This window comes from Ischnura elegans, chromosome 5 (assembly GCF_921293095.1).
Source record: "Ischnura elegans chromosome 5, ioIscEleg1.1, whole genome shotgun sequence".
NCBI classification, from domain to species: domain Eukaryota; kingdom Metazoa; phylum Arthropoda; class Insecta; order Odonata; family Coenagrionidae; genus Ischnura; species Ischnura elegans.
Genome location: NC_060250.1, coordinates 21,083,093 through 21,105,619, shown reverse-complemented (window position 1 = coordinate 21,105,619; position 22,527 = coordinate 21,083,093). Strand labels below are relative to the sequence as shown.

Genomic DNA, 22,527 nt, shown 5'->3' with positions numbered 1-22,527 from the left:
AATGCAAAATAATTACAAACATAGATGAACTTTATAATTACAAAAGTTTAATTATAACTAAAAATACAACTTAAAATGAAAGAACTTGGTCCCTGTAGCTGAAGTTAGAGCAAAGATCAATTTTTGCACTTGAACCCACGATGCTCAGGGCCTACAAAGCAAAAGAAACACAATGAGTAAATGGAGGCTCATTTATAAAAATGATCAAGACAGCTGTATTAAGCTATTCAAGGTTATCTAGAAGATTAGATACAGTAACTTGAAAAACTCTTCAAGTATAATTTGTTAGCCTATCATTTATACCACTCAACGAAGGGATCTGGATTGAGAACAGGAGAAGCCTTACAACTCTTACATGGAAGGTGGCTCAAAGAAAAAAAATATCCTCCCACCTCGTGTATAATTGATACACCTATGGATTAGGGCAGGTATGCACTGGCACAACCAGGACCAAGATTTGTCACATACAGCCAGTTCTGGTGGTCAGACCAAAGACTCACTATGTATATTAAAGACCCACACTCACTCCGAAATTATACACATTCCAATAGCCTGTCATGCAGTGTCTACAAAAACATTCAGACCTGCATTCATGCTGACTCACAAATTTTTGTGGTCAAGGAATTTTAGAGACTGTGAGGCACCACCTGCTCTAGTTTTGGTTTTTGTACCCCAGCCTAGCGGTAGCTCTAACTATCCAAATCAAGATTAGGGTTTGAGCAATACTTCAGTGCACACCCCCGACACTGCGTGATTAAAAATGTTAGCATGCCAATTATTGGCTGGTCAAATGCAAATCAATCTAATAAATAATATTTACTTAATCCCATTTTTAGCCTCTATTGCCATTACGTCCAAGCAGTTACTAAAAAGCAAGAATACTCCCTTTGAACCTCATTCTTGTCCATCGTAATTAAACATTGGTAGTGTTTACCATGAATTGCCATGAGAAAAAATTCTTGTGGACCATACATTTTTTCTCACGGCAATTGATGTAAATTACACATAAGAAGAAGTGTTTTGTAACCAATAGTTAACATTTAGCGTGGTGCAGGTAATCCTAATTCAGAGAATGATAACCATTAGCATATATAGTGCACATTCCAGAACTATGGCTGTTCTTGCAAGGGTGGATGACACGCATTGGATTATGGGTAAGTGTTTATTCATTGTTAATTGGCAATTTATGCTTAATTATAAACAGATATATTAAAAACTATTTTTTCAAGCATTCTACTAGATTATATGCATTAGTGAAAAACTGTGGATTGACCAGCAGGAAACTTTTACAGAATTTCCTGCAAGTGCAAATATTACAAGAGAAATATCATCCATTTTGACCTAAATTCAAAGCTATTTCCCCAATGTGCTCAATCAATCTTTATGGATTCAAGCACAGCTTTCTTGTAATGGTAGAAGATTTCTCCCCAGTGAAATTTTTTAGGAAATTAACTTTCAAGGATTCACTTTAACACAGAAAAAAAGAATTCTAAATGATGATTAAGCACATAAATATGTAATTTCATATAAGTAGGGCTTACCCAAAGATATTAATAATGATATAAGGAAAGTGAGAAAGCTTTAGTATAGAAAAGTAAATCAAGGCACATGTGCCATGGCAGCAGTGAAGATAATGGTACTTAGGTTTGGAACACATGAGAGAGATTGCTCGGCTTGTAGCTGCCTGGCACATATTGCTGCAGTAAAGCAACTGAGAATGCACAGAAACTATGGATATCTTCCACGCCCCAGACTGATGATAGGCCAAGAGGGCATCCTTTACTTTTTCTTCCCAAGCCCTGGCTTAATACTGCAAATATTGGGAGGTACCCGCATCAAGAGATTAGATTGTATCAATCTTCAAGTTAATGCAGGTGTAAATGGAAGCCAGCCCACTGAAGTCACTCATACTCACAGGCCCCTTTGCTCAGATTGTATTTCTCCTTTTAGTCTGACATTGGATCAACCTTAGTTATTATGATTCATATTCTTTCCTTTCACTATATCACTGATATCTTTAGTTCTCCCTCTTGTTTGCTGAAAGATTCTCTTTACTGTATTTTCATGTTGACTCTATTTTCCATTAATGTCAAATAATTTAAACGGGTTACAAGGTCAGGTTTGTGATCATCAATCAATATATGTATTCTGCCTTACTTTCCCGTTTTTTCTAATTAATATCCATTTCTTATATTAACCAATTTCTCAACTTAAGATGCATGTTAAAAATAATGGCAACAATGAAGATTCTCCCCCTCGCTGGTATCTCTATCTTGTCGTGATGAGGGGGCTTGCGTGCCTAAGTGAACCTGAGAGCTATGCCGGCGGGAGCGAAAGCTCCTGGTAGGGCCACCCAAGCCGGACAGGCCAAAGGGGATAGGCCAGACAACAAGAGATACCCTGGTCCTCCAGGTTGGGGGTTAGGCATGGGGCTAAAAATCCCACACCGTAAAAAAAATGTTCTGTTACGAAACTCATAAAGAAGCCTCGGAATACGGATGGATTTAAGGATAATGACACTGGCAAACGATCAGGAACTCGAAAACGGAATACAACATTGACCTTAGATATATGAAATGTAAGGACCATGTTGAAGGCTGGAAAAATGGCAGAGATCGCTGAAGAAGTATTGAAATATGGGATAGATGTAGTGGCGTTACAAGAAATAAGATGGAACGGAAATGGAAGAGTGGATAAAAAGGACTACTCAATGTTCTATAGTGGGCCTAAACTGAGAACTGGACAATGTGGAACAGGGTTTATCCTTACTAACAAAATGAAGCAAAGCTGCTTAGGGTATGAACCTCTGGGGGATAGAATGTGTAAGATAAGGCTCAAAGGACGTTTTAGAAACTTATCTATCATCTCAGCTAATGCACCCACAGAGGATGCTAATAGGGTGGTTTCCTTCATCAAAGAAAACGAAAGGCATTGATTGCGATTCGTTACCCACCATTACTGTATTCATAATATACAAATTATTTTGTTTTAGAAATACCGGGTTAGACGAATGGCAATGGTCCATTTTTATCCTCATTTGAAAAGGGCCAGATTGGCGCCCATGCGATGCCACTCCACGTGACGTCACAGGGACCTAGTTTCTATTGGAGAAGATAGGAGTTATACATCGTCTGAGGTTACCAATGCATGCATGAGGCGCAGAGCTCAGGGAAACATGTCTTAACAATCACTTATTAAAACTGGCTAAGGTCGGAAAGTTTTCCTCGTTTGATAAGTTATTAATAATCCTTAATTAAGCCAAGCGCTACCAGCCAGCAGGGTACTAGGCTAGCCGCTAGCAGCCTGCGTCGTATCAGCGCTAAGCCTCGCCTCAAGGTCACCTCGCAGGGCGGGAGGGGGAACCAGAAATACGTCACGCGGAGAGACTTCCCGACATTCATACTTAAGCGTCGCGTTTTCGCGCGCTTGAAAATTTTCACTTTTCATTTAATCGCGAAAAATAGATATCGTCATTTAAAAATCTAAAAGCGTGAAATACGTACTCCAGGAGTAATAATCTTTCGATTTAGGCAATAAAAAAATAATAGGAAACCACCCTATTATGATGAGAAGAATGCCTTCTATGATCAACTGGATAGAGAATGCAGCAAGATACCTAAATATGATATGTTGATTCTCCTAGGAGATTTCAATGCAAAAATAGGAAGAGAGGACTTCTTGCAGCATGTAGCTGGAAAACACTCCTTACATACTAAAACAAATGGAAACGGAATGATGCTAAGCCAGCTGGCAGAAGCTAAAGGGCTAATAATCAAAAGTACCTGTTTTGCTCACAAAGATATTCATAAGGGAACATGGAAAATGGCAGGTAGGAGTGGTCAACCAAATTGATCACGTTCTGGTTTCCAGAAGACATGCATCTTCAGTCATTGACATAAGGTCTGCAAGGGGCCCGAACTGTGATTCAGACCATTATTTGGTGAAGGCCAAGCTCGGGGAAAGAATTGCGAATGTGGGACGTATTAAAGGACCCAAGAGAATACAGTGGAGTGTGGAAAAGTTCAGACAACCAGCAGCTGTAGCCCAATACCAGGAAATCCTGGGTAAGAAACTAGAAGAAGGAGCAGAGAACCTGAGTGTACATGACTCGGTAGAGAGAAAAAGGCTTAATAAAAAGGCTATGGAAGAGGCTGCAAAGGAGACCATAGGAGAAAGAAAGAGAACAAGGAACGAAGAATGCTTTGATAATGAGTGCAGAAAAGCTATAGAAAGGAAGAATATAGATCAAAGGAACACCATCCAGAAAGAGACAAGACAAAATGTTGAAAGATATAAAGAAAGCAGAAGACAAGTAAATAAAATACTACGAAAAAAGAAAAAACAGTACTTAAAAGGGTATGTGGAAAAGATTGAGGAACTGAACACACAAAATGAAAGTAGAAGGTTATACCAGGCAATCAATTGATGACAAATAAATTTCGACCAAGAACAAACGCATGTAAGGATAAGAATGGGAGGTTGGTTGGAACAGAGGAAGAAGTAATGGGAAGATGGGCCGAGTACTTTAAGGAATTGCTGAATGTCAATGAGATAGATGAGGAAGATGAGGAGGATGGAGAAATGTTGGACATGAGGGTGGACACCAATATTAGTAGGCCATCAATTGAGGAGGTGGAGGAGTCGTTAAAACGGCAGCGGAATGAGAGAGCTCCAGGGGAAGATCAAATTGTACCGGAGTTAATCAAATATGGAGGAAAAAATTTAACAAAGAACCTACATAGGCTAATATGTGAAATATGGGAGAAAGAAGAGATGCCTGAGAAATGGAAGATTGGTTTAATTTTCCCTACATTCAAGAAGGGAGATAAATTGCAATGCAGCAGCTATAGGGGAATCACATTACTAAATGTCACTTATAAGATACTTTCTTGTATACTGCAGAGGAGACTTAACACATATGCTGAAGTAATCCTTGGTGAATACCAATGTGGCTTCAGGCAGGGAAGAGGAACAACCGACCAAATCTTTGTAATGAGACAATGCATGGAGAAATGTTATGAGTACAACATTGACCTACATATGCTTTTCATTGATTTCCAGCAAGCTTTTGATAGTGTCAATAGAAGAAAAATGTTGAAGGCATTGGAGGGATTTGGAATACCAAAACAAATTAATTAATTTGGTAAATATGACTATGAAAGGATCTCAAGCTAAGGCCTATATCGGGGGCAAGACTAGTGAAGCCTTTAAGATAACAACTGGAGTAAGATAAGGAGATTCTCTATCAGCAGTACTATTTAATCTGTCTCTACATGAGGCCATGAATGAACTGGGGTTAGAGGGGACAATTGTGCATAAATCTACTCAGGCATGTGCCTATGCCGACGATATAGTTCTAATGGCACGGAATGTGGATTCTCTGAAAGAAATATTAAAAATCTTAGAACAGAAGAGTAAGAATATAGGGCTCAGAATCAATGAGAGAAAAACGAAATATGTACATGAAAATGTCGACCACGGAAGACAGAAGATGGACTCAAAACGTTACATTTGGGCAGTAAAACTTTGAAAATGTAGAATATTTCAGCTACCTCGGTACTAATTTAAACTGCAAGAACTCAATGACAGAAGAGATCAACAAGAGGGTAATGGCTGGAAATAGGGCTTACTTTGCTAATATTAAGCTCCTGAAGTCAACTCTTCTATCTAAGGAGATGAAATTCAAGATCTATAAGACACTTATCAGACCGGTTGTGACATATGGAGCAGAAATGTGGAGCATCTCCGCTGGAAACGAGCAAGCTCTGCGGATATTTGAACGGAAGGTTTTGCGAAAGATATATGGTCCCGTGACAGATGGGGTAACTTGGAGGATAAGAACAAACAAGGAAATAGAAAATTTTATCCGAGGCGATGACATAGTGAGATTTGTGAAGACCCAACGGCTAGCTTGGCTAGGTCATGTAAAAAGAATGAGTGAAGATAGGATGCCTAAGAAGATTCTACATGGAAATATGGATGGAAAGAGAAAAAGAGGAAGACCGAGGAAAAGATGGATGCAGGATGTGGAAGAAGACATAAAGACTATGAGGATTGTCAGATAGTGGGAGAAAGTGCAGAACAGGAGAGAATGGACAGGCGTCTTGAGGGAGGCCAAAGCCCATACCGGGCTGTAGTGCCAAGGAAGTAAGTAAGTAATGAAGATTCTGGTCTTGCATCCTAGCCAAAGACATCCATTCCCTTCCTAGAGCAGTTACATGCAAAATCTAATGGTCCATCCGTCCAATACATGCCAACTTTATTTTCATTGTGGACTAAGTTGTATAATATTAAAGTTAGTATATATTATATATTTCATTGTATATATTTTCTTTTCACACTTTCCCCGATCAAATACTGAAAATAAACATGGAAGAATTATGTCCACACTACACCATGTTTTTTTCATAGAAAATGCACCAGTATACCACTAAGCCACTGTCCGCAGACTGCGTGCAAAGTCACTTGTTCCTGCAGTGCTTTGAAATTCGTTGTCGCAGACCAGCGGCAAAATAAGGGTTTTTCACCCTGACAGTGGCTTAGTAAGCACGACCCTCGCCACATGTGCCACAGTGTGGACTTGTGACGTCAACATCTTGTTCGGTAAAACCCATCCAGAAGTTCGCTCTGAGAAAATAGCTTGGTGGTGGAACTGGTAGCACGCCTGACCGGCAATCGGGAGATCCAGGTTCGAATCCCGGCTAAGTCAAATATTTTTTCATGGTGAACTTCATCCTTTGGTGTACTTAACTTTGCACCCGTGCCCGTGACTGCGTACAAAGTCACTGTTCCTGCAGTGCTTTGAGATCACAAAATTGCTTCAGAGGGGCACTTCTATTGCCATCTGTGCCATGTGGCAAAATGGGAAATCCTGATACCTCGCCGTAGAAGCCCCTTAATTCCAGAGTGAGCACCGCAGAGTGTAGCTGATTTTTTTCTCCGATTTTTGATTTCTACCTCTTAAAATATGCTATGGGGTTCAGAATGGATATCCTAAAAATTTCAGCCCAATTTCTTAACATTTAGAGGTCGCTCAAAGAACATAAAAACAATAACATTCAATTTTCCCGACTTTAGGAAATAACATCATTTTCAGGGGTAACGCACAATTTTACAGCCCTTTAGGGCCAAAATTAACTCCATTTCTATGTCTGCTCAACAGTTTTCCAGGAATAATATCCTTCACTGCAAGTTGTAGCCACTAGTCACACCCCTAACTGTGAGCTGGTCGCTGGCAGGGTGTTTCACATTCAGCTGACACGTCCTGCACCCCTCATTGCCTTATGTGCCTTCCTTAATGAGAGCCGGCGGCAAATGGAGGGGTTGTATACTATGTCATCATTTTTCACACTGTGTGTTTGCTGAAGTTTATCCTTTAAAATAACTACAACACTGTTCTTCAAACCTAATGTATGATAAAAATTAAATTTTCAGGTTGGAAATCCCAAAAAAATATGACACACTGAGCAGGCCCGTCGCTAGCTGATCTGGCGCCCGGGGCGAACTGGGATTGTGCGCCCCCCCACCCACCCCCCCCCCCGCCCCATAACATTGATATATCTGCAATCGGGAGAGTTGGAAATATAATTGAAAACATTTTTTCGTAATAAAGATATTTTATCGATTATGAGAGTAAAACATACAAGGATACATATTTAAAAAAATTTTTTGGCGGCGAACACAGTGCGCCCCCAACTTGCTGCGCCCAGGGCAAAATGCCCTGGTTGCCCCGCCCTCGCAACAGGCATGACACTGAGAACCTAACATATGAAAACAGCTAATTACCTGTATTTATGCTTGTCACATCAATTGCAAATGCTTTAATTATGTTCTCTAATATGCACTCCTTGATGCAGTCATGAAAAATCTCAGTAGTAGCCCGCCTACAGGCAGTTCTGGAGAGCTTTGGAATCTGTAATGTTGTTTTTCTTATATAATAATATGTTTTTAAAGTACTTGATTCAACAAATAACTAAAACTTTCCTATTGTATCCAGTAACCGCTGTTACTATAACATAATTGCACCAAGAACCTTTGCTGCTCCTCTCGCACTGATGCCCAAGACATCACAGGGCAGTGCAATTTGGGGCATAATGAGGATTTTTCTACCTATCTACATGCCTTTTACTTTATGACACTGTTGGATTATCATCAATAGAAAACGTTTCAGAAATATCCTCACTGCTTGAGATAAAAATATCGTCATTTCTTAAAAGAATTATGTATCATTAACAACAATGTCTGCATAAAAAGGAAATCAATAGACATTTATTTTTACCCGGCCTATTACTTACCTTCCTGTTTACTCTTTAATTCAGGCTTTTTGCGATACTTGTCATATCTTCTCTTCCTCTCCACTCGACACACTGACTTTGCTCCCTTTCTGTCTCTCTCTAAGTGCTAGCTTAAAATCTTTGAAGTAATTATACTACCGGGGTATCCCATTCGCCTCTGTATTTTCAAGATTAATTTGTCCTCATCATGTCGCATAACATTTAGAGCATTTATGGTGCAATATCAAACAACTGATCCAATTTTAATTTAAATTCCATATCATTCCATAGCTGTCGCATAGGTCGCCATCAAGAATTTTTCTTGAGTTTTAACGGCTCAATGCACAGAGCTTCTATTTTCTCTATTCCACATATTTATAGAATAATTGGAATTCGAGAACATAATATTCCAAAACAGGACCACAGACCTCATCATTTGCATGCACTCCTTGTTTCAGGATTTAACCTTTTCCCTACTAAACACATATGTATACGTGTGGACGTTTCCTGACCCAGGACCCAGGCCGTATATTTACGTGTGAGATTTTCCTGGCCAGGAGAACGGAGGCTGTATGTATATATACATTAGGCCGGCCCTTATTTTTCAGAATTTCGAAAAGTTATGTTTTCCTGGTCTCAAAATGATCCAAATGGTGTTCATATTCACGTGTTAAAATTTGGTTACTTTAAAATAACGGCAACCCGTGCCCCAAGGGCCCTAAGTACTAAGGACCCTCAATTGAGTTTTTTGGGGCCGAAAAAGCGCTATTTCTATGTAAAACGTAAAAGTAAAGCCCTTTAGGGCCGATTTTCTGTTTGTTTTGACCTATCTTTAAGCCTTTAGGAGATATCGTCCGTCGTAATGCAATCCCCCCCCTAGGGCGCCACCCCGCACCGCGGTACCGCTGAGGTATGTCCCGCACCACTTACTAGAGACTTCCCCTCAACCCCCTCCCCTCCCTCGGCAAAGACTTTGCTCCTGATGTCAAGATCTAGCCTCTGAAGAAATGTGCTTACCTTAGAAAGAATTTAATTGCCATAACAATACTTCCAATCCAAGAGATCAATTTATTTTCACTCTGTCCATGAATTTCGGTACATTAACGAAAATAAAATAGATTTTCATTGTATTTCTAATTTTTCACTGACGGGTCATTCCACGTCAAATCACCCAGAAATTTTCAAAATGACACCCACCGACTCGGATTTTGATGAAATTTTTGTCACTAGCTACTATCACCTATCTAATGACCCATGTAAAATATTTCTTCTCTCACTCTCATAGTTTGCAAGATATGAGGAGTCAAAGTTTGAGATGTTTGCTCAGAAGTGGCGCTAGTGGGAGTCAAATTCCAGAGTGCAGGGCACAGGGTAAAAATTCATAACTCAGAAACCACATAACATATTTGAATGAAATTTTGACCCCTTGTCTATCCAAGTACATAGCTTCCATAGTAATGTCTTTTATTCCCCTTGCATTGTTATGTTGGCCATAATGATGTCAACAGTTGTTAATTAACCGATTTTTTTAGCTCAAAAACATTACTTCATATTTTCAGAATTATCACCAAAAGGCAGAGCAGTTAACTCATCCAATTTTTTTTTAAATTGAAGGTTAATATGTGCTCCAATATACTGTGAAATAAAAATGGTGGTGTTTTGACTGCCACTATGAGTATTTCAGGTTTTACTTTTTTTTCTGCCCCTGTGAGAGGGATTTTGGACACGTACTGTAAGATAATAAGTATAAGTGTATCCATACCTTCATGAGGATATATTTGAAATATTGGTCAGTAAATCTAAGACCAAACATGTAGTCTAGTGAATGTGGCTCTTGTTCATACAATTTTTTTTATAGCAATACTTGGCTTGTGGCAGCTGAGGGTAAAAAAATCCAAATGGCTCAGAAATGTGAAATGATGCTTTTTTCCTGGAATTTACCCATTTTTCAAGTGTTTAGTTTATGGAATAATTGGTATCAAAATACATTAGGCTCATACTGTGCATTAGAGGATAAATGGAAATACTAATTTAAATAAAATTATTTAAATAATACACTTCAATGTGTTTAAGGCATCTCCCGAACATCTCTGGAGGCTCTCTCGGGCAACTAAATGCTTTACAATACCACCAATTCCATCACATGGGGATATTCCATTGCTTGTAGCAAAGAATGTCCATGATGCCATTAAGGAGAAATCCTGGTAATGCTTGCAAAGATTGAGAAATATTTTGCAGTTCTTGTACCGTCCTGCACAACCATCACTAAAGTAACTCAATTTTTTGACTAAAGTAAAATTTTCCTTAACAAAGCAAAATATTATTCTTTGGGTTTCATAAACAAAAGCTACATCATGCTCCAAATCATCTGACAAGATGCATAAACTGGAAATAATAAGCTGTTTAGTCAGGTGATCTAGAGTATAAATCACAACAGGGTGTACCGTACAACTATCACTTGTCCAGTGATTCCCTTGTGCCTCATCCTGGATAACATATGAGTAGCTCTCACTGAAGTCAAAGAGAACAGCTGCTTCATGGGGTCCAAGATTTTCTTTCATTTTCTTAAGGTAGTTTGCCTGTACCTTCGTAATAAATGAATGGGGCACCAGTTTTTCCGCTCTTTGAATTTAAATTGATAGGTACTCATCAAATGTCACCGTGAACTTCACCAGTTGATATCTGTCACTGGAAACCCACTGACTGTATGAAACTTCATCTCCGGGGTCACATTCTTCATACTTTTTCAGCAGTAAGCTTTTCAATTTTTCACGTGAAGGACACTGAGAGCAATGTCGCAGTATATGTACAGTCCCTATTATTTCTAGAGCACACGAAATAACCAATTAGGTCCTGGCTTGTTTCCTCTATATTACAGGCACTAAGCAGTAGGTTGACATTTTAATGAATTGTGCAAAAACAGACTGAATGCATTCCAGGACATCCTGCTACCACAAACCATTTTGGACCTAGGTTGATGAATTTAGAAAAGCCAATTTTAATTCTGGGGAAGTCAAATTTAAAATTGGAATACAATTCCTTCAAGTTAGCAAGTAATAATCTCTTCTGAACATATACATTTTTGGAGATACTTATGGAATCTTTCTTTCCAGGCATCATTCTTGAGTACTCATCACTTTCATAGAAAGTCCTAACTAATTGTAATGTTTTATTTTTGCCTTCCCTTTTCTCAATTCAGGTGCAGCTAATTTTCCATTGTCTCTGAAAAGTTCTCTTGCTTGGCGGGCAGTGTACTCACTCACATGAAACTCTTCCATTACTTTCTTCCTGCTCCATAAAGTTGGTACCAATGATAACAGATGTACCTTTCCTTGATGGGTGCTTGATGTGTCAACTTTTTGTTTGATTAACCCGTCAGCGTCCAAAGTTTTTTTTAAATTCACGCATATTTCACTTTTTAAAAATATGACACTTATGAACTTCACACAAAGAACACAATTCAAACTGACTGAATAATGGAGGAAACCTTCTACTAAGTATGTGCACTGAAAGGTATGCTAAAATTCACATATTAAATACATTGCCGGAGCATTGGCTCAGCACTGCACTGGGTGCCCTATGGCACCCGTGGGCGTTGACGGGTTAAGTCTATGAGCACATCTATATCATGAACTTTCTGAAGTAGTTCTTTTGGCAGTTTTGGGTCATCCTTTTCTGGAGATAATTCTTTATCAAGAAGTCTTTTAACTTTCGTTTTAAAATTACTGCATGCTGACTCTACTTTCCTTTTAGCGTAGGTTGACCTTCTGTGAGATGATATGCCATGAAATTTTAAAGGTGACTCCTCTATATCTTGCAGCGTTCTGTTAAGTAGCTTAGTTGATTTTTCTTGGGATACTGTTGTTTCAAAATTCAAAATACTATCATTGCTGTCACTATCTACTGCTTCAACATCAGAAAGCTCATTTCCAAACCTGGAGTGTTTCTGTACTTCCTCCCTACATGGCTGGCATACTTTCATTCCTGGCACTAATTTCCGAAGAGTTGGGATTTTACAGGCCTTTTCTGCAAATTCAAGACTTACATTTCTCAGTGATTTTGATATATTCTTCTTGTGGCTCTTAAAAGGATCAAGACAATATATTTGGTAGGTTTCATACTTTTTCAAATAGTATATTCTGTGATGTTCGCAGACATTGGATAGGACTTCCCCAGGTACACTACTTCTGAGAGATAACAGCTGTTTTTCAAGCATACTCATGATCTCAATTTTGTTCAGTTGCACCACTGGTGTGTAGCTTTTTTTGAGGCAATCAGATGCAGTTACTTTTCCAATGCTGCACAGTTCAACAATTTGCTCATTTTGAAGCATAGTGGAGACACTAACCTTTTTTAATGTCGAAGTTCACAATGAGCAGCTTCGCCTAACTCATAGCACACACAATTAATGTACAGGTAAAAATACACTGATCACAGAATAAACTTGGACACCCAGGGAGCATCTTTACACAAGAAGACTTGGCAGAAGACTAAAAGTGGTACCCTAGAATCTATTTTGATTTATCATGCCCTCACTGTGATACATTGTAACACTTTATTCTTCCTAGAGGTTGCACTTAATTCTCTTATTCCTTGGGGAGATGTAATAACACTGAAAAGTGAGGCTGAATAGGTGGGATTGTATTACCTTCTCAAGTTTGTCATGTAATACAATCATATGTGAGGCAGGGGAGAAAACAATGTGGCACATAATGTCAGCATTATCTCTCCCAGTGAAATAGAAATTTAATACTCCAGTTGCCATCAAGGAATGTGGATACTGGTGACAACCTGCTACATATCTATAAGTAATACCATTTGCTCTGCCAGCTCTTCCATCACTAAGGGTTTGGAAGACCATACTTCTTCTGTGAAAGTGAGGCTAAATTTGTACAACTCCAGTTCAGCGGGACTCATTTAATCACTTTTTCACAGATCTTAACAAACTTGTACATTGCATGTGCTTATGATGACCACTGGTTTTTTGGATGAGTGCTTTCTAAACACGAGGAAGAACAAGATGTAAAAGTGAAATTTATGCACCCATATCGAAAATCCCCATGTGATGGAATTGGTGGTACTGTAAAGCGTTTAGTTTGCCCGAGAGAGCCTCCAGAGATGTTCGGGAGATGCCTTAAACACATTGAAGTGTATTATTTAAATAATTTTATTTAAATTAGTATTTCCATTTATCCTCTAATGCACAGTATGAGCCTAATGTATTTTGATACCAATTATTCCATAAACTAAACACTTGAAAAATGGGTAAATTCCAGGAAAAAAGCATCATTTCACATTTCTGAGCCATTTGGATTTTTTTACCCTCAGCTGCCACAAGCCAAGTATTGCTATAAAAAAAATTGTATGAACAAGAGCCACATTCACTAGACTACATGTTTGGTCTTAGATTTACTGACCAATATTTCAAATATATCCTCATGAAGGTATGGATACACTTATACTTATTATCTTACAGTACGTGTCCAAAATCCCTCTCACAGGGGCAGAAAAAAAAGTAAAACCTGAAATACTCATAGTGGCAGTCAAAACACCACCATTTTTATTTCACAGTATATTGGAGCACATATTAACCTTCAATTTAAAAAAAAATTGGATGAGTTAACTGCTCTGCCTTTTGGTGATAATTCTGAAAATATGAAGTAATGTTTTTGAGCTAAAAAAATCGGTTAATTAACAACTGTTGACATCATTTTGGCCAACATAACAATGCAAGGGGAATAAAAGACATTACTATGGAAGCTATGTACTTGGATAGACAAGGGGTCAAAATTTCATTCAAATATGTTATGTGGTTTCTGAGTTATGAATTTTTACCCTGTGCCCTGCACTCTGGAATTTGACTCCCACTAGCGCCACTTCTGAGCAAACATCTCAAACTTTGACTCCTCATATCTTGCAAACTATGAGAGTGAGAGAAGAAATATTTTACATGGGTCATTAGATAGGTGATAGTAGCTAGTGACAAAAATTTCATTAAAATCCGAGTCGGTGGGTGCCATGCCTGGGTGAACTGACATGGAATGACCCTGACATCCTATATTTGGCAATGAAAGTGCCTTTCCGCACGTAAGGGTTGTATTCCGATGAAAAGTCACACTTAGTAATACATTTTGAAAGCTCTCTTCCTTCAATGTGACTGCCTAAAAACCTTGAATTAGTTTCACTCCTCTCGCTGCACAATCATTTCCTACTTGATGACCCCGAATAATTTGCAAATCGTTCTTGTATGTTCATCCCATTCTCGCATGTTCACATCAAAGAATGCAATACATATTTACAATACATTAAATAGCTTTCTCGAATTAGTGGTGACAAATTTTGGTATAGATACCTTAGATCTTTACGTTTATAGAATGCCTTCTTCGGTAGATCATATTTTCCTTCACAAGACCACATACGGCGTATCACGTTTTTTTTCACATCTAGAAATGGATCCGTCAAAGAATGACAGGCCTACCAACTCCTCACTCATGTACCACAAGTGGTTTGAAAACCTCTTTTGTGCTGCTTTCGCTATGTCTAGGTTAACACTTTCGTAATTAACAAGTCTTTGTAGGAACTGTGGGTCACTGATGGGAGCTAATGCAACAAAAGGAGCGGAGAACCACATCTTTTCATTTCTTCTTGAATATATTGAAATCTATTCAACCAATAACTGCATTTCGTTCTCCTCTTTATTTGCGTACGAACTTTATTTCTTCAGCCCAAGCTCATTTATCCTAGAGATTAACTACACTTTCCTCCTCGCGCGTCAAAAATTCAATGGTACCGCTCCTTGCAATGCCAAGCAAATCATTAAGTTTTGTTACGAAAGATTCTCTTCTCTTCATATCCACTGTAGTTCGCGCTCTCTTTATGCCGTTGCACGTTCATCCATTCTTTGCGTCATTTTTCTAACTTTTCAATCGCCTTATTTTCCGTAGCAACAGGAATTCTAGTTTTACACTTTGGATGAGACGCAATTCTCACAGTTTTTCTCGCACTAAGTCTTACAAATTTCGAACCCATTAGGTGACAGAGAAAACACATAGTACTTCTCTCACTGTCGGTAAATTTGAGCCGAGTATTTCTTCACTTTCTTTTCCAACCAGTTCAATGCCTGGATTTAGTCTTGATTACATGCCTTTCCTTGTTGGTCTATTCTTAAAATGAACGTCACGTTCATGATAAAGTATTTATTTCATCACTTTTCTCCTTACATCCTAAAACTTAGCACTTCCTATCCTTTGCACACTATACACAGGAGCTATCTCTATCTATCCACAGTGATCTACATCCGTAAACTGACTGCCTCGTTTCTTCTTCCTTGAATATTTCTATCTACTGTTGGAGCCCTGGAAGCCCTGCTCATTCCCTTCATTCCTTTATTATTCATAGACACATTTGTATCACATGCTTATAATATTTTGTACATAAAAAGCACTTTGGAACAAAGCCTGCTGGAATGGTTCGCGGCCGTTTGGCAGCAAAAAATGAAGGTTTAAGGGGTCGGTACCCAGTACATAGGACGGCGTTGAAGGGTTAAAATTTACTTTAACTATAGGCTTTAACAACATTAATCATAACACAAGAGGAACAACCTATTCAATACTGTACCACTAGCATGTAAATCTTGTCATCAGGAGCAAAGTCTTTGCCGAGGGAGGGGAGGGGGTTGAGGGGAAGTCTCTAGTAAGTGGTGCGGGACATACCTCAGCGGTGCCGCGGTGCGGGGTGGCGCCCTAGGGGGGGATTGCATTACGACGGACGATATCTCCTAAAGGCTTAAAGATAGGTCAAAACAAACAGAAAATCGGCCCTAAAGGGCTTTACTTTTACGTTTTACATAGAAATAGCGCTTTTTCGGCCCCAAAAAACTCAATTGAGGGTCCTTAGTACTTAGGGCCCTTGGGGCACGGGTTGCCGTTATTTTAAAGTAACCAAATTTTAACACGTGAATATGAACACCATTTGGATCATTTTGAGACCAGGAAAACATAACTTTTCGAAATTCTGAAAAACAAGGGCCGGCCTAATATACATTTTCTAGCTCTCCCCCTTTTAGGACGGTCCTGGGTTTACGTTGTCTTTGTCTGGGGACCCAACGCTTCGGGGTTTAGGATTTACCCTCAGAATCCGGGAGCAGGTACCCGGACCCATCGTCTTTTATAACCCCTCTTAGCGGTAAGGGACAGCGGTCATACAATTGTTTATACAGTCCGTTTTCGTATTAAATATTCAAAATAATAAAATGGAAAATGCAACATTCGCAGGATCATCATATATCTATCTCTAGACATTAATTTGCCAAATATTGGCGACACAAGAAGAGAGAGTCTTTTGACCAATACTCATGAATTGCCAGCTTTTTAGTGTGCGGCATAAGCAAGGTAATCGCGAAAAAACAATACATTTCTGCCACTGCGATGTCTTTCCCGCTCATCAGGTGATCAAAACGATCAGAGGAATTGTCAAGCGTATAAATCCAAAAGTTATTGGTTTCCAGACAAATTAACTGCACTAAATTTTCGGAAAAGAAAATTTCAAAAAATGCTAAAATTGGCGAGTTTTCAGATACATCTGCCTTACAGCCAGAAAAGGAAGAATCAAAATTATATATCTTCAGCGATAAATCTTTGGCTCGCCAAACTGTGCCTTTTCCACTTATCTTCCTTTTTTTGGGAGCATTTTCCTCCACATCGGACGACAAATCGTCAGACGTAGCCGCGGAGAAGCGCAGCTCCTGCAATATCCTGCAACCTCCGTTCCCAGATCATCGTCCTCGGAATCGAAGCACAGGTCTCCATCCTCACTACCACTGCGGGTCAAAATCTCCGATATCTGTTGATCCATTTTCAATCTCTTCGCCAAGATTCCAGCCGCAGCAAACAGAGATTAAAAAACACTGGCGGTACACTGCCAATTTCTCACGACGAATACTATAAAGTTACCACTCGCAGAATAAGAACATCAAACGTCTGAACCCAAGAACGACTGAGACAGAAGTGAAGGGAAACTTTATAATCAAAAAGAATTGTGGTATGTGAACGAGAATGAACTTTATCCATTCTGAGAAATATGTTTCTATACTGATGGGTGGAATACCAGAGAAGCTCTTCATGAGTTATTTCAGCCCGTGATGGAGCGTATTTTCCAAACAAAATGAGGGATTTAAAAAATTCCGAGAAAAACATAATTATACTGATGGATGCAATTTCAGAGAAGCTCCACAGGTGTTCTGAATGCCCGTGTGGAGCGTACTTTCCAATGGATACCAAGGTTGCCCTGTGACAAACAAAGAGCTTTTCTGGCGAGGATTTTTTTTACCTCGAGTAATGCATTTCGAAGAAATAGTTAATGAGATTTTTGGAAGGGTTTGAATTTGATAAGAAAAATTTTAGGAGCATATATTTGGCATTGAAATGATTGATGCATTAAATCCGTTAATATTGACCTTAGAACTTCGTTTAAAATATAACAAGGCTCAGAAATAAATGAGGAATTCAATTCAAAGTCTGCAATTTACGTGCAAGCAACAATTATCCATGTGCCAAATACATATAAGCAATCCATTAGTTGACCGCGAACCAATGCCACAGGTATGGTCGTAAACCCGGAAAGGAGGGAGCACATCAACCCTCGGAGTCTGAGATAATGCGGAGTCCCCGCTGCGAGGGGGTGAAAAAGGTTGGAGCTCAGAGGGTGTAATAATCCGCTAGACCCTTCTTAACGAATGCCCTCCAAAAATACTCCGTACCACGAGAAAGAAGAATCTCTTGGAGCTCAGTACAGCAGTCATTCTAAGACGAAAACTCCGCCGTCTCGAAAGGGTTCAGTGGTGGTGATAGAACACCTGCAGCACTTCACAAATCAAAGGCAGCTTATTTTAAGTGAAACAAGTGGCTATTGTTGGAGTAGACTTGTGCACGATAAACGATATTGTTTTTGTCACTAGCGTTTCAACTCCAAAAATTTACTCTTAAACATTCGAAATCTGACTGCGATGGGGTTAAAGGAGGTGTTAAATACACAGACTTGAGTAAGAAGGTATACTCATAGTTCTCTCTAAACATTATTCTTAATGGTTCAATCCATTCTGGTTAATCGCAACGAAACAGTCTCCTGAATTTATAACAATGTAAAACAATGCAAGTTTTTAAGTCCTCCCTTCTTCCGCTGACTGTCATTAGGGAAGGTAGGTGTAGGTAAGGCAATAAGGGACACAGGACCTATCAGATGACTGTGAATGCAACCTGCCAGTGATCAGCTTGCCATTAGGGGTGTGACGCACGGCTATAACTCGTGGTAAAGTATTGAATTCCTGTAAAACTGTTATGCGGATGTAAAAATGGAGTGAATTTTGGCCCTAAAAGTCTGTAAAATTGTGTGTTACCCCTGAAAATGATGTTATTTCCTAAAGACGGGAAAATTGAATGTTATTGTATTTATGAGCGACCTCTAAATGTTAAACAATTAGGCTGACATTTTTAGGATATCTATTCTACGCCCCATAGCATATTTAAAAAGATAGAAATAAAAAATCCAAGGAAAAATATAAGAAATAAAGCAACACCCTAGAGCACTGTTTAACAAAGGCTGAAGTCGAATTGACTGATAAATCATGTGATTCACCACAAACCTTGATTGGCGTCTCCTGCAAAATAGCTGAGTAAACACTAGTGGATGATGAAGGTATCTGCGCAAGAATATCTCCACTGTAGCTGAAGTGGTAGAAAAAAGGATGACATCCACCAGCCATAATTCGGTCTTCATGAAATCCAAGGAAATGAATGCCCGCATCATCCATAGGATAAGTCATGGTCATGTCCAGAGATCTGGTGTGCCATAGAGCAGGCCTTGGTCCACCACCACATATCTAGAATAAAGTAAGGAAAATCCAAATGGGTAAGAAGAAACACAATGAATGATGTTGAAAATACTTCTAAGTTAAATGTTAAACAATTATGAATAGTATACGCAGGGGATGGTGAACTTATGGCATGTCTGCCCAAATGGTACATGAGGCTATTATTTCACCGTGCTGAGCTGACTTCTACCACTCACGACTTCAGCACACACAGTGAGCGGAGGGAGTCGTGTGCGGACTGCGGAGGGGAGGGAGTCGCGACTCACCAAATAAGACTCTCGTCTCACAGCTCTATCTGCTGAGTCGCACATTTGAACTGAATCTCTTGCACAGTGCACATCACTACCCGTGATTCCATTACAGTTATAACAAAGAAATTGAATTTTGGGGAAATACTTTAAGTATATCAAGAAGCAGTAATATTAAAGTTTTCAAAGCGGTAATTAAACATAGTAAGTAAACATAACAAGTAAAAAATCTGAGGGTTGTTGGAAAAGCTTCGATATACAATCGCTTTATCAATGAAAGAAGGAGAAAAATTTACCATCCAGTCATCACTGAGGGCAACAGCACCAACCCATTTCCCAAGATGCGGTCGACACAGCCTCTCATGCATAAAGGGATGAACTGAACTACAACAAACTTCTTGCCTAGAGTCCCATAGCCGCACACTGCCGTCTTCACTGGCTGATGCTAATGTTGTCCCACTAGAATGATAATTTAGCAACAAAATCTACGAAACTCATACAAAATTATGTAAAGTAATGTTAAAAAACTCACGACATGTGAATGCTGTGTATGTAGTCATCGTGCCCTTCAAAATTCCTCAATAGCTTTCCATCTTCCAAATCAAAAACATATATTTTATTGTCACCACATCCGGCATACAAATGACCATCGACGTCACTAATTATTAGTGAGTTGACATCAGGTTTTTCCAAAGCATCTCTGAAACCACGATGAGACCACCATTAGAATTTATCCAAAAATATATGAACAAGAAAAAGGCCAAGTTTCACCTACTTACTTGCTAGTAGGAATGTTGATTTGCCAACATATTTTAGGATTTGTGGAAGCAGTTACTGACTTCCAGTCCAAACCTATAATTTCGCCGACGGTACCAATGATAAGAAATTTGTCGTAAGACACCATACTACACAGCTGTACCCCATCACGAAGTGTGTGTTTATAAATTGGTTTTCGAGGGGATGGAGGTGAATCCTCAGTCGGATTTAGAAGCTCACTTAGGCTAAAATGGATATTAAAATGGCGCAATTATTAAATAAAAATAACAGTAGATATTAAGAAAAACCATCAATAACTTCATGAATGTCATTTAAATGAAAAGCGGCAAAGCCGGTGTCCCATGGTGTCAGCTGGAAATAAGTCTTAAGTACTTTTAGAACAGAATGAAAACATTGAATACGCACTCATAGACTGCCAACTCTCCGTAAGTGTTTCCAGCTACGAGGTATTTGCCACATGTTGAAAATGTTTGCGATAAAACAGTGTTGTACAAGGATTTGTCCACCATGTTAACAGTTGACAATCATCAAAATAAATCGATTACAGAGCCACCTACGAACCCATTTCTTAAAATAGTTCCGTATTCCAATATGGCTCCCGGTCATGGTAGTTTTCTGCCGTCGAGAGATTAAAAAAATGGATTAGTAACCATTCGTAACTCAAATGTGATTTTTGTGTTGTGAATGAGTATCTTCTTGGAACGACAAATTTGTTTTGACAATTAAGGTTAGTGTGAGACGTACGGCAATTACAATGCTTTCAAAAGGCTTTTTCGCGGGTCGATAGAAAGGGTTGGGGCTGTAGGCTCCTCCTTTCTAGTCGATTTTGTATTTATTTTGGTTGGAGATGGAATTTTCGTATTAGAATTAAGTAATTGTCCGCGTTACTATTCTTTTTTATCTTCTGTTAACTGACCGCTATCTCAGTGATTAGTGTTGTGAGTGCTCTCTTCCGTGTTTCGTCAAGAAATTGGCAATTCGATTTTAATATTTCTATTATTATGTCTTGCAGGAAAGGGTCCTTGAGCTGTCTTTAAGATGTATAACGGGATAGGTTTGCCAACTCCTAGGGGCTCGGGAACCAATGGTTATGTGCAGCGAAATTGGGCGTACGTTAGGAAAACAAAAGATAAAGTTCACTACAAGACCGAGGAAGAATTGGAGAAATTAGAGGCCCACAGTAATAGGCAACCCAACAGAGAAATTTTGGACCATGAGAGGAAAAGGAAAGTGGAAGTGAAATGCATCGAGCTGGAAGAAATACTTGAAGAACAAGGGTAAGTCAACTTCTTAAAGTTAATGCGAAGAAACGAACAGAAACTTTTACAGATGATTGGTTATCGTTGCCTGCGATATATAACTTACAAATGAAATTTTATTTTGTATGTCATCAACTTAAAGGCTCAGTGTGAAATTTTATGATAAGGTAAAATTGCAGAATGAAAATCGCCAAGCTAGGGGTTCCTGGTTAACTCACAGATGATATCGTTAGAATTAAACTTCTTGGTCGCAATAGCTCTATATTATATTATTATTATTCTGTATTAATCGGGTATTTGTGCATCTAAGAAGCACTTGTGAACGGTTATCGCACACACATTTTTGTCTATTAACCCTTCATCGAAGTGAGATGATTAGGTGTTGAAATGTAATTAATATCATCCCCTTTAGAAAGAAGCTAGTTGTTCAGTAATTCCTTTGTTATGGATAGGAATTGATCGACGGTCTTGTGAGGAATTACAATTTTGGGATCCGTATCTCCCTAGTAAATACCTAACAAAATGATTATTTAGGTGACCAATTCAGTGGTCGCTTGTAATCTTGTTCACCACAGCACCTGTTTTCAATCGTTTTTTTCTTAAAAACTGTTTAAGGCCAGTTTCAATGTAACTAAAGCAGTTTTGTGGCAAGTGGATATGTAAATGTAACTACCTACGTGGTATATCATTTGAGAACAAATTTCACCACCTGGACAGCTCATTAAATAATATATTGACATTAGAGAAAAATGTCTACGAGTTGTAGGCAGTCTTTCTTTGTTTGTTGTCAGGAATAAAATAAATGGGTGTTCTGTAGTCCCATAAGCTGGCTAGTATTGCTTCAATGATATTGTTTGAATGCACTCCTTGGGCTAACTGGGGCCACTAGAATTCAGACAAATTATTTTACCATCATTAGCCAATGGTTATTGTGTAATCTTAAATTGTCTTAGCAAATTTGAATTGGAGCTATAAACATGAAGCAAATCTGCTGTTACTTTTTGGATCTACCTATACATGTAATTTTTTTCCACTTCTTGCATGAGGTAGATGTTGTCAGTTTTTCCATTCCCTCGTAATTTTGTTGCCGAGGATCTGCTTAA

General features: G+C 38.9%; 2 protein-coding genes across 2 annotated transcripts in view; one reads left to right on the top strand and one right to left on the bottom strand.

Annotated features, from left to right (window-relative positions):
• Nucleotides 1–25: 25 nt before the first annotated feature.
• On the bottom strand, nt 26–20,709 carry LOC124158562 (THO complex subunit 6). Its single transcript, XM_046533718.1, has 6 exons — nt 20,571–20,709; nt 20,168–20,389; nt 19,921–20,088; nt 19,685–19,847; nt 18,913–19,149; nt 26–151 (listed from the first exon to the last, which is right to left on the bottom strand). Exons 1-6 carry the CDS (start codon nt 20,672–20,674, stop codon nt 71–73), a joined length of 975 nt encoding a protein of 324 aa, XP_046389674.1. The 5' UTR covers nt 20,675–20,709; the 3' UTR covers nt 26–70.
• A 26-nt stretch (nt 20,710–20,735) lies between these two features.
• Nucleotides 20,736–22,527, top strand: part of LOC124158560 (serine/arginine repetitive matrix protein 2) — an 86,550-nt gene continuing 84,758 nt past the window's right edge. The window contains exons 1-2 of the mRNA XM_046533714.1: nt 20,736–20,892; nt 21,178–21,442. Coding sequence (XP_046389670.1) covers nt 21,204–21,442 — 239 coding nt within the window. The 5' untranslated portion in view covers nt 20,736–20,892; nt 21,178–21,203. The remainder of the gene's footprint in view (nt 20,893–21,177; nt 21,443–22,527) is intronic.